The following is a 17,796-nucleotide window of genomic DNA, read 5'->3' as shown; positions in this document are numbered from 1 at the left end:
ATGTCCTTGTGCCTTTACTACAACTAATTGGCGCCAAGTTAGATTCAAACCTATGCTGTTAATGGGAAAAAATGTGTGATATGTTTTGGCCCTTGTCTCCTTTCTATATTTGGCCCAGCGTCCTCCATGCAGCTGCTCCTCCAGATCTGTCTGTCTGTGTTCCCATCAAACACCTCTCTATAGCCTGTGTATATTTCCTCATTTCAAAAGGCAAAGAGTATCCAGTCAGCTCCTGCTTTTAAGAGCTGAATGCATGGGTGGCTACATAGAAAATTAGTTAAACTAGTGTTGGGCCACATTTTGTCTCTGTGGTGTCATTTAAAATAAAACACCCAGCGTGTTTGTAGCCCTTGTAAAAACTGGTTACAATTCCTTGCATTGCAGCTGTCAGGAATTCAATTATAAGTGATACAGCTGCACTGTGACCAACAGCCATTTTAAACATTCACTATAATTCACAGGCTTATGATCCGGCAAACGTGATCCATTTTAAAATTTTCTTCCACCCAAAATGACTCTTCCAGAAATGTTCAAATATGCCATTCCATTTTTCCTTTGGGTACTTAAAATGTGTGGCCTGGTAGATTCTTTACCAAAAATATGCTTACTATTAAAAAATCCATTCAGGTTACACGATGCTACCCCCCCTTAACTTCCAGTGGAATTCCCAGGTTTTGAATGAATAACTGCCAAACACGACTCCTAAGGTCACACCACCGCCCGTCTCCTCCAAAACCCATCGCAGAGCAGTCAGAGGTCCCCACCCCATCCATTTTGAGCATTCCCTATCAGCTGTGCCAAGCTTTTAATCTGCCTGGTGACATCCCAGTGTTTCCTGCATGGGACAGAAGGAGAGATAAGCACGCTCCCCTGTGCGGTAAATCACTCTGCACTCCCACTCCTTCACTGATATGGCCATTATTCAATTAGTCCGCACTCAAACTGACCACAATTCTTGTCAATTACTGTCACAAGCATTTTATGTATCTTAAACTATTTCTTCTCTTTACATCGTCATTCATTTTTTCAAGTAGCCAGTGGTGGGAAATAAACATATTTTAAACTAGTGCACTTTTTTGAGGTACTTCATAGTTTACAAAGGCTATAGTTACTCTTTACTAAAATATATGATCAGTGTATTAGATACAAACAATAAATATCATGTAGCATTAATAATAATTATAATAGTAATAATTTTATTTATATAACAGATATAAAAAGACAACGTCACATAAAAGCAAGTCTAAAAAAAGGGGGGTTTAAAAGTGACTTAAAAAAATGCACACTCATCTCCTCAGGCAGGCTGTTCCAAAGTCGAGGAGCCCTGATGGAGAAAAATTGGTCACCCTTAGTGACATGTAAATGTGTTATAACACTCATGGCAATTCTTTGCATAATGACCACTTTAATTTTTCTCTTAATCTCCTATACCTTTACTTAAGTCATGAGTTTTTAGATTACTTTTACTTACGTAAACTATTTACTGCAGTATAAACATCTCACAGCAGATTCAGAATAATGTGGCGAGCCAGTGACTTGTGAGGATACAGTACATCAACAACCTAGCCTCTCAACAGCAATATAAATACTGATATGCGCAGAATGTGGACTATTTTTCTCCAGAGGCCAGTGGCAGGCAGGGTCCTCCTCACCAAAGGGCTGAATACCACATGGCTGTTAGCTTTGGAGGGTCTGGGCGGAGGGCCAGTCTGCTGACGGGACAACCTGGCTACGCATGACCCAGATAGCAGCCCGGGTGAGGAGTGATTTATCCGTCTGTGCTCGCATCAGACAACCTTCCTCTGATTAAAGATCAGTCACGGAGAGACAGAGCTGAGTGGAGTGAAGACAGGGGCGAGACAGGCGGCCTCCCTGTGTGAGACACTGGCATCCTGACCACCGTATAAATGGACTTTCCAGACGCTCCAGGCAGCACATGCACAGTGAACACACACATTCAGACACACGTTTCCCACCGGGCATATACACAGGAATGTGCACGTAGTTATGATTTCTCTCTTTTATACATACTGGTTTACACACACACAGAGCCAGGAAAAAGACTTAATGAGTTGGCCTTGACTTTCTCTGAACCCAACGACAAAAGGATATGGTGAATCTGTGTTGCCCACTGTTTGACTTTTCTCTGTGGGCTGTTTAAGATGAGTATTCAACTCTTTCCAACTCAACTATGGCCTAATGTACTGAAAGGAAGTACACCTGTGATACTGTCTAAATTTACATTCACAACAACATGATTTACTGAAACTGATGATTTAAGATACTGACATGACTGACGTGACAGAAATAGGACAGAGCAGCCCATACAGAACTGGTAGGGACTCAGTGTCTTTTTTTTAAAGATTTTCGCTCTTCATCACCATCGGTAGATAGTTTGAATTTCTCATCGCAGAAAAAAATTAGAAATCATCAACAATATTGGGCCTCAGATGTTCTCACAACAAATCTCCTCCCTTTCTGGTATTACTAAATAAAAAGATTGTTTTATATGGTTCGGGAATCCCATCAAACCATACTCCTTTTGTCCTCACCAAAGATCGAGCCGCAAAAGTGCCATCAGATAATAATCAGAAGCAGCCAGAGTCTCTGCATATTTCCAATATTAAATTAACAAAGCAGCAACACTGGAGATGACCTCTGAGGCAAGAAACAAAGAGCAGCATCAGGATAACAAATAATTTTGGAAGATGTTGAAAAGATACAACATTTTAACTGCATCATAATGTCATAATGAGGCACAGTAATGTAAAATTATTTTAGAATATGACAATTTTAAGGGGTCCAGAATCCATGTTTATAACATATAACACGCAACACAACAGTACTAAAAAACGAGACAATAAACACTTTAATAAATAAATAACATGCATGTGCACATCCCTCTTGAAGTTAATCATTATATCATTGGGCCATCAGAAAATGTTACATTTCTTGCCATTTGTCATAACCTTCCTTATCTCCTCTTTTCTGTTCAATGATACTTTATTGGACATTTTGATATTTTACGATGCACCATTCACATGACTGTAGTGTTCTTTTAATGTGCTTATCATGATTTGTGTTGCTAGTGTGACAAAACAAACCACACACACACACACACACACACACACATTTTACCATGCGGACTTGAGGAATCAAGACTCAAACCACTGATGCTTTGATTAGTGGACAACCCGCTCTACCTTCTGAGCCACAGTCACCTGAAATGACATCACAGGATATGAGCTGGAGCTTAAAATACCCGGCTGTGCGTGACCACAGCACCTCACCTGAATGCATGTAAGACTCCAAGAAGGCTCACATGCTCTCCCCGCCTCTCACTATCTTAGGACTCTGGAGTGACCTCACTCTGCTAATCCAAAGTTACTGATTACAACCACAACAGTGGTGGACGACTTCTGCCACTTCTACGACATAACAACATACACTTCAAGCAGCTAATGTTTAGTTGTTTTCATTTTTTTTCCTGACTTGGCTCTAATTGGTTGCTCAACATCCATTTAAAATTTCCCTGAGAGTTCAATAGCAATATCAACATTCAGTCAGAAAAGAAATACATAATGATACATAATCACTGTTTCTGCAATAGCCACTCAAAATGCAAAGATACATGTCCTTAAATGATACATTTTAATAAACTTGTCTGTTAATAAATCAGATTTTATGCATTTTTACAGTTGTGTGCGATAATGTAATCGATTATTTGAACCAATGAAGCAACGTGAGAAATAATGGATTAACTTTTGCCGTCACACATTTAAATGCTTATTTTCTACACGAGTAATGTAGAAATGTAACGTTCTTAAATTATGTGGGATTACCTTTAAATTTGTCAGTGAGTTTCATGTAATCCTGTGCACAGCTGACCTCTGGTGGTAACAACCGACAACGCACCTGACTTCTTCACAGCCTTTGGAAAACCCAACAACTCACAACAAATTTCAAATCAAGAAAACATTAAATCAAAATTTCACTTTAAAAGTATACACTTAAAATGTTTGTTTTTTTCTGAGTATGACTGTGTTAAAGATTGTTATCTGTCACTGACAGGACAGACTAGGTCCACCCAAGAGGAGACATGACCTGCAGAGGGAGGAACACACTGTCAGCTTTTGGGGAACTGGAAGTGGACTGTTTGCTGTTTTAGTGGAAATGTGTTTGATATTTGTTTGAAGTTCATAATCCCATAACATGAACACAAATACTCTTCCTGTGTTAGAGACAGCTTTCAGACTGATTGTGTGAAAAAGAAAAATACCAGTGTCTAGACACTGTACTATCTTTACAGAATTTCTCCCAAAACTTTTTTGGTCATTTTGTTTGTTTCATATTTAAAGGATGAATGTGCATTGCTATTTATTTGATTTAAAAGATATATGAATAATATTAAATAAATAGCAATAGGTTAGTCTTTCAAATCTCCAATGACTTCTCATCAAATAATATGGGGTCCAGATATAAAGGAAAAAAAGGGTATATCCATGTATAAGTTAAAAACAGACACCAAGCTCAATTCTAATTTAAACACACTTAAGTTTAAACAAATGTGGTGACACCATATTTATCTACAAATTTTGATAAACTGTGTGAATGATACTGAGTGTAATGTGTCAGCTGCTCACGCACAAACTAACTCATTCACACACAAATACAATGAGACAACAAAGGCAGTTGACCTGGGTCATGACACTGGGACCCCTCTCCCCTTTATTTAGACTATATTTTTATGTATTTTTATTTTTTAGGAAGTCCTTCCGGTGATTCCCAAAATGGTGCCAGTGGTGTGAATTTCACAGAGCATGTTTTCCTCTCAGATAGAGGATGTTCCCAGCCAATCTTTCATGGATGGAGCAAACAGGAGTCATCAGAACAAGGAAGTGAGCAAGGTGCTCTCTGGAAGATTCAAAGATCCACAGAAGGAACAAAACATCAACAGACAATGGTCCACATTTATCTTGTCAGCTGCACCTCATGCTACACATTATAGTGGGGCTTTTTTTTTTACTGTTATTAAATTAATTCAGTCTATCACTTTTTTCTAAATTTCAGCTGCTTACCCACTAGGCTACTTTTAGCTATTTTGCCATCCATCATCCTAGCTAGCTATTTCAACTTCTTTCTGTGAAAAGCTGTTAATATTTATCTGTTCTATGAGTTAACTATTTCAACTGTTTTTCTGTTCTTGTCAGTATTTTCCATACTTTCAGGTATTTATTTCAACTACTTCATCACCGTTTTGACGTTTCTTCACGTGTTACAGCTGGCTCAGTCAGTGGTCATGTGTTTGTATTCACATTGTGATTTCTATTGTTTCTCATTAGTTGAGCTATTCCACCAATTTCCACATACGCAAAGAAATTAATGAATTGCTTAACAAGTTATAGGGTGTACTTTCCTTTTTCATTTAAATTTGAGCAATTGGTGCTACTTTCCTTTTTCCTTGAATATAAACTTAAGTTACTCATTAATGATGTGAAGTTAGTCACAGCACACATTGTTCTTTGCCACTGAACATCATTGCTCACTTTCCTTACATGTTTCCTAAGAAGGAAGGTCGAGAGCCAACGGGGAATCGTTGAGGACGCAAGATTTAAAGAGTGAAAAGTGTGGCTGTACTCTACCAACACCTTTTAGCCTCACAAAGAAAAACACAGTGGAGAGGAAACTGACTGCTGATGTAGTCATCTTATACTCACTACCCGCCTGGACATGAGCTAAAAATTGTCCTGAATGCCACAAGGGGATTCAAACAAAAGAACGGGGAGAGCCGTGCTGATCAGGAGGGGCCTGGAGTTGATTCAGCTCCCTGAGTCAATTCCTGACTGTGAAACAAATGTGCCAGCCAGTGTGAAAAATGTTCTCTGGCACCAAATGACCATTTTATTCTTGTTGTATTGTACTGCCGCTATTTTGTCATATAAGCATCTATTTTTACACTTTCTTTCACTATGATGTAATTTTTTTTGTTAAATTAAGTTGTCCTCATTTATTCCCATTTATCGCCTTTACATTTCCCCTTGAATAGCTTTAAATTTAGGTTATACAATTGCTTCTATGTAATGTGACAGAAAACATATGCTATGTCTACTTGTTTCCACCATTCTTTATGGCTGCGTCACATGTTAGTATTAAACACATTATCCACGTATTTTTATAATTGCATCATTAATATTCACAGTACAATTTCAGAGTCTGCTGCATATTCTTTTATAACCTTTACTCTGTATATGTATTGATGTTTGGTACAAACCTACAGTGCAAGGCTTTTTATGAAACAGGATTTAACCAAAAGCCAAATCTTATTCTCTCATATTTAATTTGTAGACAATGGGAGAGAAAACAAAGTTATTTACTTCCTTTGTCATATTTTGTACTTGACACAATAAATAGAAAAACAAACAAAATATAACGCTAATGTATATTTTAAAACTTAATACCTTGACCAGAATTTAAAATAACACAAAATGCCCCCCATGACAACACAATCAAGTCATCAAAAGAATAAAAGAGGTCAAATTCACCACCAGAATCCAAAAAGGTGTACCAATGCAAAGCTGTAAAATCATGTTGCACCTTATAGTAATGTTTGCATTGCAGCTGCGCAATAAAAAATACTTCAAGAATCATATGTGAATAATCCCTTGGAATTTTGACACAGCACCTGACATCCTGGCACAAAGTGTGGGGGGGACCTGTTCGATTCATCAGCTCATGGGACAACTATTTTTAACTGAATGTGTGACAGCAGCAATACTGGAATCAGGAGAAAAATAGACTTTTGAGTCACAGCACTGACTGGAGATGGACTGGATCTGTGAAACTATATATAGTGGGAGCACAACTGGACGGTGGTGTGACAGGCAGAGACCGTGAAAGAGATCAGGCCAGAGAGAGACAGCATATGCCTGGGATTATGAGCAACCAGCCCTGCTTTAGACAGGGAACACACCCTCTCCTGCAGCTGTCTCACATGCTGTATTCACAACTATCAATGACTTAATCAGTTTGGGCCCTCGCAGCCTCTTTGTCTCTGTCTCTCTGAAACAGGACGAGTGAATCTTTACCTTGACTAGTTTGCAGTGTCTGTGTGTGTGTGTCTGTGTGTGTGTGTGTGTGTGTGTTCATTACTGGGTGGCATTTATGTAGAGACCAAAGACATTTCTAACAGACATGCAGATTGCGAGGGTCTTTCACAAGTCAATACTTGGGCTCTTTGTATAAAATTTGCTTTTTATAGTATTTTTCTAATTTATTGTACTTTTGCTACGTCTTGTTATCTCTATCTATTGACTCTATTTATCTATCTATCTATCTATCTTTCTATCTATCGATGTGTGTTTTGTTGTCATCAAGACTTGACCCGTGGTCTGCATGCTTGGCAATGTCCTTTTGGTTGCCTTTTATGTATATATAATGTATGAATAATCACTATCAGCTTGATTTTTGTTGTTGTTTTATTTTTCTGAAAGTCTTGTTATTTGGGGTTTGACCTGTATGTAACCAATATTGGCGTTATTGATGTGTCTTTTTGCAGCTGATGAATTACGTCTTTATTTGCAGTTGTACAAAACAGAGAAAATCTTGACATTTTGAAGATGAAACCAGTGAATTTCTTTGATTAGGAAATGAATTCAAAGCAATTTTCATAACCTCAAAGCAATTTTCATAACTTCAAAGCAATTTTCATAACTTTAAAATTAATGTGAATTAATTTTGTTTCAGCTGATTAATGGCTCAATTGATTAAGTCAGACGTAACTCACTGTCTGAACATTCAGTGTTTATTCAGGCAGCTAAAACATGACATCGTAATGACAGATAAACCTAACTAAATGTAACTGAACTATACTTGCATCTTGGTAAAATACAGCTCATCTTGTTCATTTATTGGTGCCTGAATGAAAAGAATTGCTGCTGATTTCATGCGTTTGTCCATGTGTTTGTGAAAGGCAGCTACCTGAGATGAGATTAGGGCAGTGCCGTGATTGAGTGCTGCTGTGTTAATGTAGCCGGCAGTCCTGCTGTAATCTCTGAGTGGCTCTATGCAGACTGCTGGCAGCGAGGCCCCGGGACACACACACACACACACACACGCACACACACACCATGAAAGGCCTGATTTCCTGAGTGTGTTTACATGTACATGGTAATGCAAATAACTGTATATTAAATTCAATTAATTACATAAATGCTCATTCCTTCATTAGAACTATATATAATGATCTAATATTATTATTTACAATATTTTTTTTTCTTTTTCCAACACCTTCCATAGTCTGTGACAAACTTTTAAATGCCAAATGTACTCAGTAAGCTCTTCCTTGTCAATTATCCCATATCAATTAGCGTGTGGAGATAATATCATGGCTGACATGGGGGGTCTGCCTTTTCTAGTCTGCACAGGTGTCCCACACCCACTCTACTGATGCCTTGGGGATCACGGCCTGAGCCTGTTGTTATGCACCCATTAGCTTTAACAACAGGGAGGATAAACCTGCCTCTCAGGTGCAGACTGAATTTAAACACATTCACACCAATTACAGTGGATTCTCCTGCTCGGCCTGAAGGAAAATGAAACTGTCTGGGTGACGGGGAAATAAGTCGACCACATATCAGAGATGCTTGATTGGAGTGAAAACACTCAGAAATGTTAGCTGAAATATCCCAACAAAAAAAACTTGCTGCGGGCCATTAATAGGACAATGTAGTGATTTTATTTTATTTCAGTAAGGGCTGGTCATAATTAAAACCACGGGAAGAACGAGCATTATTTGCCTTGAGGTTCAACCTGAACTTCTCCCAAACTGTAAATGATTTCTGTAAATTTACGGCAAGATTTCAACAGTATTAACCGATTATTTGTTAAAACAGCACTTTGCTGTTAATAAAAATGTAAATCTGTAAAATTACACTATATTGATGTGTTTTTTACAGCACAATGCTGTATTGGTAAAATACAGCACTTTACTGCAGAGTAACTTAAATAAAAGTGTCATACAGTATTTATTGCATTCTGGGAAGAAAAATGCACCAGCACATTGTTTTCTTCATCTTTCCCCATCTGTGTAATTATTTGGTGAGTATCAATTTTATTCAATCCATAAATCAGAGAAATGTCTATTAGTGATTTTTTTGTGATGTTTGCATCACAAAGTCCTACTTATCTGATAGATTTCAGTTTGTTAACGTAAATAACAAATCTTCCATTCATACAAAAGTGAGACATGGAGTACCACAACGTTCTGTACTGGGACCGATACTTTTCACTTTATATATGCTTCAGGATTGTCTTAAAGACATAAAGGCCTGGATGACTTATAATTTTTTACTTCTAAATTCAGAAAAAACTGAGGTCATTATACTCGGCCCTAAACACCTCAGAGAAACATTATCTGATCATATAGTTACCTTGGATGGCATTACCTTGGCCTCCAGCTCTACTGTGAGAAACCTTGGAGTTACCTTTGACCAGGACATGTCCTTTGACTCACACATAAAACAAGTCTCTAGGACAGCCTTCTTTCACCTGCGCAATATCAAGAACATTAGAAACATCCTATCTCAAAAGGATGCTGAAAAACTAGTCCATGCATTTGTTACTTCTAGACTGGACTACTATAATTCATTACTGCTAGGATGCCCCAATAAGTCTGTGAAAAGCCTCCAGCTAATCCAAAATGCCGCAGCTCGAGTTCTGACAGGAACTAGAAAAAGAGATCATATTTCTCCAGTGTTAGAATCTCTGCATTGGCTTCCTGTAAAATTCAGAATAGAATTCAAAATACTGCTCCTAACCTGCAAAGGCCTTAATAATCAAGCTCCATCATATCTTACAGAGCTCCTAGTTTCATATTATCCCAATAGATCACTTCGCTCTCTAAATGCAGGATTACTTGTGGTTCCCAGAGTCTGTAAAAGTAGAATGGGAGGCAGAGCCTTCAGCCACCAGGCTCCTCTCCTCTGGAACCAGCTCCCAGTTTGTGTCAGGGGTGCAGATACCCTCTCTACATTTAAAGTTAAACTTAAAACCTTCCTTTTTGATAAAGCTTATAGTTAGAACTGCTCAGGTGTTTAATAAACCATTTCTTTATTATGCTGTTATAGGCCTAGACTGCTGGGGGAACTTATATCATGAGCATCTTTCTCCCTCTCCCGTTCTCTCCTTCTCCCTCTTTCTCTCTCTTTATCTCTCTCTCCTTCTCCCACTTTTTTCAATCTCTCTCTCTCTCTCTCTGCCCCCATGTATCTACATTACATGTCACTAACTCTGTTTTCTCTCTCTCCTAGTAGATCTGACCCCAGAGCTGCAGGATCCAAACCCGTCATTATTATTATTACTATCATTATTATTAATAACATCATTGTATTTATAAGTATCAGTTTTCACTAATTATAAGTATCAGTCTGGTAGAAATTAAAGCAACTGTTATACTACCCCCCCATCCTCCGATATGTTTACAGTACATGTCACTAACCCTGTTTGTGTTTTCTATCTCTCCTAGTGTATCTCTGACCCCAGAGCTGCAGGACCCAAACCCGTCATTATTATTGTTATTATTAACATTAATATTGATATTATCACTAATAATAACAACAACATAATTGTATTTTTTAATTGTAAGTATCAGTCTGGTAGAGATTACAGCGGCGGTTGTACAACTGTCCTCTCTCTCTCTTCTCTCCTACTGTCTCTCCTCCCACCCTCTTTCTGCCCACCTCTCCTCTCTTCCTCCTCTCTCTCCTCACCCCAACCGGTCGAGACAGATGATTGCCCACAACTGAGTCTGGTTCTGTCAGAGAGTTCTTCCTGTTAAAAGGGAGTTTTTTCTCTCCACCGTCACCAAGTGCTTTGCTCATTGTGGGATTTGTTGTGTTGTACCTGTAATACTGTAATATTGACCTAACTATGTAAAGTGCCTTGAGACAATGTATGTTGTGATGTGGCGCTATACAAATAAAATTGAATTGAATTGATTGGGACTTCATTTAAGATGATGAGCTAATTCATCCCCATAACTCACTTACATGTGTGAAAACACCAGATTGTCTTGTTTCTCTAATTCTTTGAACTCATTTCTTTCTCTTTCTTTCTCTCTCTTACACAGAGTCGGGACTAGAAGTCCGTCACTCCTCTGCCATCGTTCAACTCTTGGACTTTTGCACTTACACTTAAGTATACTTGTTAGAGCCTGAATGTACAGTTCATATTTTTGAAATGATATAATTGTGTTGTTTTCGTTAAATTCTTATTTGAATTTGAATTGTTTTGACAAAGTATTATATTGACCAATGTTTTGTCCCAGGTTTTTGTTAGTACTAGTTTAATATGCAATTGTTGTGCATGTGCAGTTTACAACTTTTTATCAAAATAAAAAGTATAATGAAATAAGAGGTTATGATTTTTCTCTCTCTAACATTGTAATTATATGATTGAAAAATCTGTGATTTAGCTCTTGACTCTCAAAGAACATTTTGTTGTGATTTGTGCTTGTAGACAGATTTTGGGAGGACTTACAACCAGTGAGATCTATTTTAGTCTTTTTCTTAACAAAAGTTGCTTGACTCATATGTAGTGTGACTATTCGTATGTATTTAACTTACCTCTGGATTAATTCAGGTTAAAAAAAAGAATTGTATTAAAAAAAAGTAAACGGTCAGTCAGTTAACAGTAAGGTTCTGTTAAATTTAAAAAACAGCCAGCCAGTCAGTTGACTGTAAAATACTGTGAAAATGAACAAAAAACAAGTTCATACCGTCATTTTGAATAACAATAAAAAACTGTAAATTTTAGTGACGGTAGATTAATGTTAATTTTACAGTATCATAATGGCAACCCTGCTGCCAGCTGATTACAGTTTTTTTTTACAGGGAAAACATTTAACAGTGCACATAAGATAATATTTAAAAACATTAAGCTTGAACAAAGCACATAAATATGTACACATCTAGAACATGTTTCCTCTGAAGAGCTAAAAATGGATCATAAGGTCATGGTGATTGACCCCTCAGAGAAGAATCTCTTCCTTTTCAAACAGGGAAAATCTATATTTATATAATGAGACTCTTTTTTTGTGGCTATAAATACCATGAATTATCCTTAAGGTTTGTTGTGATCTCTTAAAAAATTTCACCTGATAAGTTTGATTTATGTCAGAGCAACAGACTGTCCGGTATTACTGGATAAACATATTGGAGCCATTCAGCAGACCCACAGAAATTAAACCTGATGTCATCGCTGTGTTATTATGCATAGCAGCAGCACACCCCACGTTCAGCTATGAAAATACATAAAACAAAGTGTCACATTTGATGGCCTCTACCATTAATCAGAAGAGACTAAAGCATTTACAGACAGGATGTCCAGAGCATAAACTGCGCTTCCATGCTGCAAAAACAAGGCAACAAAAATAACGCAGACACTGAAATTACCTCCACTCTTTTTGAGTCAGGAAGTCGGGTCACAGCCCTCTGCTGCCCTGCTTCCAGGTGAGCAACTGGTGCTGCTGGGAACCCATTCAACTCCATGTGGAAGAGGGAAAAACAAACAAGAGGTGGGCCTATTTAATACATATCCATCACCAAAAGAACAGTAATGTTGTGTTATGTGGAAAAGAATCTGGAAATTGCTGTGTGCTTCACCATTTCAATTTTCGTATTCATTATTCAATCACTAAGAAGTCAAAAAAGGAATTTTTGGCTGATAGAACCTTTGATTTAGAAAATAAAACAATGTTAGAGTAATTGTGTTGCCCTAGATGTCCCCACATAAAAAGGGAAAGTTTCATCAAATGTCATGTATATTATAAATAAAAGAGAGGAAGAGTCTTTTGCAAAAAATTTATTTCTCAAAAGTGCAAAAAGTATAAAAACACCGTCATTATATACATACACTTTAAAATAGCGACTATACAATAATTATTATCACAAAATGAATTCATATCCCTTCAGGAGAGGAAACTAAAACCAATGTTCATGTTAAAATATTCTATGGCTTTATAATTGTTCTTACACAGATACAGTACAATGTCCTCTTCAAAACTGCATTTTATAATCTCATGGGCCTTCTCTGCAGTAGTGAAAAAAGATTTATAAAATTTAAAAAGAAAATGTTTCAAAAAATTTGCTACAGAGATTTGAGGTCAGATCATGTGTCCTTGCAGCAGGGTAACATGCCAGGTGCGAGGTTAGGAGTTGTTATAGCTACAGTAATACACAGCTGTGCTGGCGTCGGACAGCACCGATGATATGAGGCTTTCTGGTCCTTGCATGCCAGCCTCGTGTGGCCCATAGGGCAAGCCTGTCATGTCCACACGCACTGAAGAGGAACTCAAATACTGCTCAAACTCGCTGCGGTCCACCTCGGCCAGCAGCTCAGAGTGGTGCATCTGCTCCACGCTGTCTGCAGAGTGTGGGTGAGAGTCAGGAGGAGGGGAGAGCTGTCCTGCCCCTCCAGGATGCCGTTTAGAGTTGCTGGGACTGCAGTGCTGGGTGTAATACATGGCCAAAGGATTTGGGCATCCCATGTAGGAAGGGGGGAAAGTGGCAGGCTGAGGGGGCTGCTCTGGAGCCGAGGCAGCATGTCGCTGCAGGATGGCGTTGGCGTGATGGTTGCAGTGGGGGTCCTGGGGTTGGTACTCTGCCGCCTGGGAGTGGTATGCGTATGCAGGTATCATGTGGCAATCGTCTTGCGAATGTGGAGGGAAGAACATGGAGTCTGACTCTACAGCGTCCAGAGGAGACGTGTCAGGTGTGGGGAGGCTGTAGTTTTCATAAGAGGGGCCCCCAAGGGCCTGAGCATCCCGGTAGTGACTGAGTGGCTGTGGGGGAAGCTGAAAGCCGTGCTCATGGTAGCCCAGGCCCAGACTCTCCACACACACTCTTCCGTCTGCGGACATCACCGCAGCCTGGTGATCGGTCACGCTATGGACCAGAAAGCCAGAGTCCAGCCTCTTAATCCTCTTCACCTGCTTCCGCCGCCGGGGCCTGTACTTGTAGTTGGGGTGATCCTGCATGTGCTGAACCCGCAGCCGCTCTGCCTCCTCCACAAAGGGTTGCTTTTCTGTGACGGGAAGGGCCTTCCATGATTTCCCTGCAGGTCAGGAGGAGAGTGCACATCAGTGATACTTCAGCAGATAGTGTGCACAGCCCAGTGATGCACACAAAAATAGCTTGTTGCCATTTTAGGGGACAGTGACAGGTTTTTGAGGTTACATCTGAGGCTTAGCTCAAACACCATAACCTTTCACCTGCTTCCCGAACAATCACGTATTCACTGATATGTAAGTAAAAATGTACTGTTGTTTGAATAGAATGAGATGAAAATCAATGAAAAAAAATCAGGAACAGCTTGGAAAAGAACGAGGTAACTCTAAAATAACTTGTATAGACCTGGCATGTTGGCATGAATTACACACAGTAGGCTATAACATGACTTACCCAACATTTTGCTAAGCTCGGCATTATGCAGGTCGGGGTTTTGCTGCGCTAGTCTCTTGCGCTCATCCTTCGCCCAGACCATAAACGCGTTCATCGGCCGTCGGATCCGCGGTTCACTCTTTCCACGATTCTGACTGCCGGAGCTCGATGCGCACGGCTCGCTCTTCACTTTGGTTTCCCCAAGAGGACTGAGAGGGTCGGCCCACTGGCAGTGTCCCATTCCCGGCATCATGACTGACATCGTACACCTTGCCTGGGTCTGATCGTCGCTGGCGTAACCCGCATCGGGACTGCTCATCTCTGTCCAGCTGGGAGATTGTACGAGCCACCGGACAGCTCACAGTGGCGACTACAGTCTAGAATGAAAACAGACTACAGACAGATAAGAAAAGAAAAAAACACTCGGCTTTAAAGCTGGAATAAAAAAAAGAATCAGTTGCATCCATTGGCCACTTCCAGGAGCAGCATGGACTGAAAGGTACGGACTACACTATGCTGAATGTGAAGGTTGGTGAGCTATAAACTCGCAGGCAGCCAATCACCATGTGGTGGGAGTGCCCCCTACTACAAAGGTGTAAAAAAGTTGAGCGTACCCCTCCTCCCAAGCAGAGCAGAGAGCCTCTGGGGAAGAACAAAGTGACATTTTAATGCAAAATGCTCAAGTATAGCCTTTATAATGTGCACAAAATGTGTTTTACAGCGAGTGTATTCAGATTTAGATATAGGCTTTAACGCAATGTTTCAAAAATTATGATTTTCTGCTGTTACCTGCTTCTGGTGCGTAAAGGTGAAACTAATTCTCTCTGTAATCCACAATAACGTTTATTTAGATCCACATCCCGAAGCACCCTACCAGTTTTCACTCTCAGTGCCATATTAGACTGTTAGTGATGCTCAGATCATCGTGTGTATTGGGCTGATGACCGCGTTAAAGTCTTCAGTATCAGGCTCCCTCGTTCGCAACTTTTACGCACGGTCGGGTGGAGACTTTGTTTGACTGCGAGGCAAGCCCAATGAGAGGTGATGGACAAAAGGGAACGATTGGGCGATTTGAGGGAAATTCAACAAGAGTGGAGAAAGCCTTAATAAACAACCATTCCATAGTTTTTAAGTAATGCCAACAAATGTTGTGATACTCTTGCGCCTTTGTCTCAAGCTGTGACGTTTAAATGTCCTAAGAATGTCTTCTAATGCGGATTTCAACCATGCAGACGTCGGTCTGGGATGTTAATGAACCAGATTAACAGCTGATTGATTAAATGAAGGGCTGTAAATACTCTTAATACAATGTTCTTATCACATTAACTGATACAAAAAAGGACGAATATGTTTTGTCTTTTCTTGTTTCTATTCTTGTGATATGATAGGACAATAATGGGAATCACACTGCACCAACAGTAAACTACATATTAAAACAAAAAAATTTTTTGAATGTGGTCAGGATTTTATGCTATAATACTTATTATTATACTAATTTCAATAACTTACACAAAGCTTTAAGGTGCTCAGCCTATTATACCAGTTGAATTATTTTACCTCATTATATGTTCACTCTGCTCATTGTCTACTTTTTAATTTTTCATGGGAGTTTAAAAAGATAGATAAAATCTAATGCACTGCACAAAAAATACATTAGTCCTTAGACTTGAGAACTTGCAGCGTGAGCTTAAAGTGAAACATTTGGACTGCAGCATTCATATTTCATTGAATATTTGTAGATGACATCAGCAAGTGACACACGTGTGAGCAACAGAAATGTGCGAGAATGTGTTCCCGTTGCACCTCAAACACACAGACTTGGTGTGTTTATGTAGCAGAGAATGAAGCCCCTGTTTGTGGCCAGAAATCCAAACATCGCCCACAGGCTGCAGGGGTTCTTATCAGAGCCAGCAGACCTCAACCTGTCAGCTCCATCTTTTCTCGGACTGTTCTCATCTTTTTGTGGTCTATGGTCCCTCTGACATGTCAAAAGGGGCTGACAGAAATATGACAGATGCTTATGCAACCTTTTCGTGCCCCCGTGTAGACACTAGTGGGGACTCAAGAGCACACTGGGTGACCCTCTAGGGGTTGAAGGGAGGGTGTTTTGGATGGAGGTCCAGCCAAGCACTGCATGGGACAGGATCTGGACTATAATACTGTCATCGTCTATTTTACCACTGATGACCTGATAGGGTTTTCCCCCTTCGATCTTACATCAAGAGTGGAGAGGGGGAGAGGCTCTGCGCGTGCAGTGTTTCCATGTGTGTCTTTGTGACTGCATGTGTTGACATGGGTGTGGGTATGAGTGGGCCCTGGACGCCTCTCTCTCTCTTGTTGCGTGGGAGTGCAAAATCTTGGCTTTTGATGGGAGAAGTCATAAAGTCTGGAGTCGTAGCCACATTTCCTCTACAAGGTGAGGTTCAGAGTCAACCCAAAGGAGGGGAGGGGGAGGTGACACGCCTCATACCCCCCTCCCCCTCCTTCCATTCCTCCCCTCTGTCCCTCCACCAAGTCCCCCACCCCGTGCCAGGGGAGTCTGGGGCGGGGTGGGGGCCAGGGCTCTCGACGCCAGCCTCTGGACTCTACGCTCAGGGAGAGGTCACTTGGATTGCTTACACAATGGCATTATCTCAGTTCCAGCCTCGGCTACTGCAGCGGTGAGCACTTCCTGTCCCTCTGCAAGCACTTCCTGTCCTTGGAGTAGCAGCACAAACTGTCCGCCTTCCAAGTGAGTTCTGAAACGCAGTTGAGCTGCTGGTCGCCAGTCTTGTCTGTGGGTGGCTTTCTTGGGAATTTCACAATGTGTTTGCTGGCTCCTTTGTGCTGAGCTGCGAGGCAGTGGTGTTAGTTTAAATCACGGGGACGGAAGGTATATATATGTTAGCACTCTGCACTGATCCCCCGAGCCGCTCAAGCAGCACAGGCCGAAACTGGACAAAGTCACAGAAGGGCAGAGTTGTGAGTTAAAACAATACCCTGAAAATTAAAAGAAAAAATAATATTCTGCCCTTTTCTTAAAATCTCTCAGATGGATTAGTAGATGAAGGGAAAGTAAAAAAAATGCTAAACATTCACTGATTCCAGTTTCTCAAATGTGATAAGTTTCTGGGATTTCTTTTGGTTTTGTACTATTGGTCACTTAAGCGGACAGTAAGCAATTTTAATCCAATACACTTTTTTGTAAAAATCTGCTATTATTTCCTCACAGTCCGCTAGCTGTCGCATCTGTGTGTGTGCCCAAAAAAAATCGGTGTTTTTGGCTCAGCCCTGGCTCTGTATATCGAAAAAACTAAAATATGGTGCGGACCGCCCCTCACATCAATGCAAGCATAGTTTGTATACATCACTCCCCGACACG

The 17,796-nt window shown here is 40.1% G+C and overlaps 1 protein-coding gene across 1 annotated transcript; it reads right to left on the bottom strand.

The window, feature by feature from the left end:
• Positions 1-12,843: 12,843 nt before the first annotated feature.
• On the bottom strand, positions 12,844-14,934 carry sox17 (SRY-box transcription factor 17). The gene is made up of 2 exons (XM_035613778.2): positions 14,457-14,934; positions 12,844-14,109 (listed from the first exon to the last, which is right to left on the bottom strand). Exons 1-2 carry the CDS (start codon positions 14,752-14,754, stop codon positions 13,205-13,207), a joined length of 1,203 nt encoding a protein of 400 aa, XP_035469671.1. The 5' UTR covers positions 14,755-14,934; the 3' UTR covers positions 12,844-13,204.
• Between the last annotated feature and the right edge of the window lie 2,862 nt (positions 14,935-17,796).

This window comes from Scophthalmus maximus, chromosome 16 (genome assembly GCF_022379125.1).
Source record: "Scophthalmus maximus strain ysfricsl-2021 chromosome 16, ASM2237912v1, whole genome shotgun sequence".
Taxonomy (NCBI): domain Eukaryota; kingdom Metazoa; phylum Chordata; class Actinopteri; order Pleuronectiformes; family Scophthalmidae; genus Scophthalmus; species Scophthalmus maximus.
Note: the sequence above shows the minus strand (reverse complement) of the source record. Positions and strands in the feature narration are given on the sequence as shown.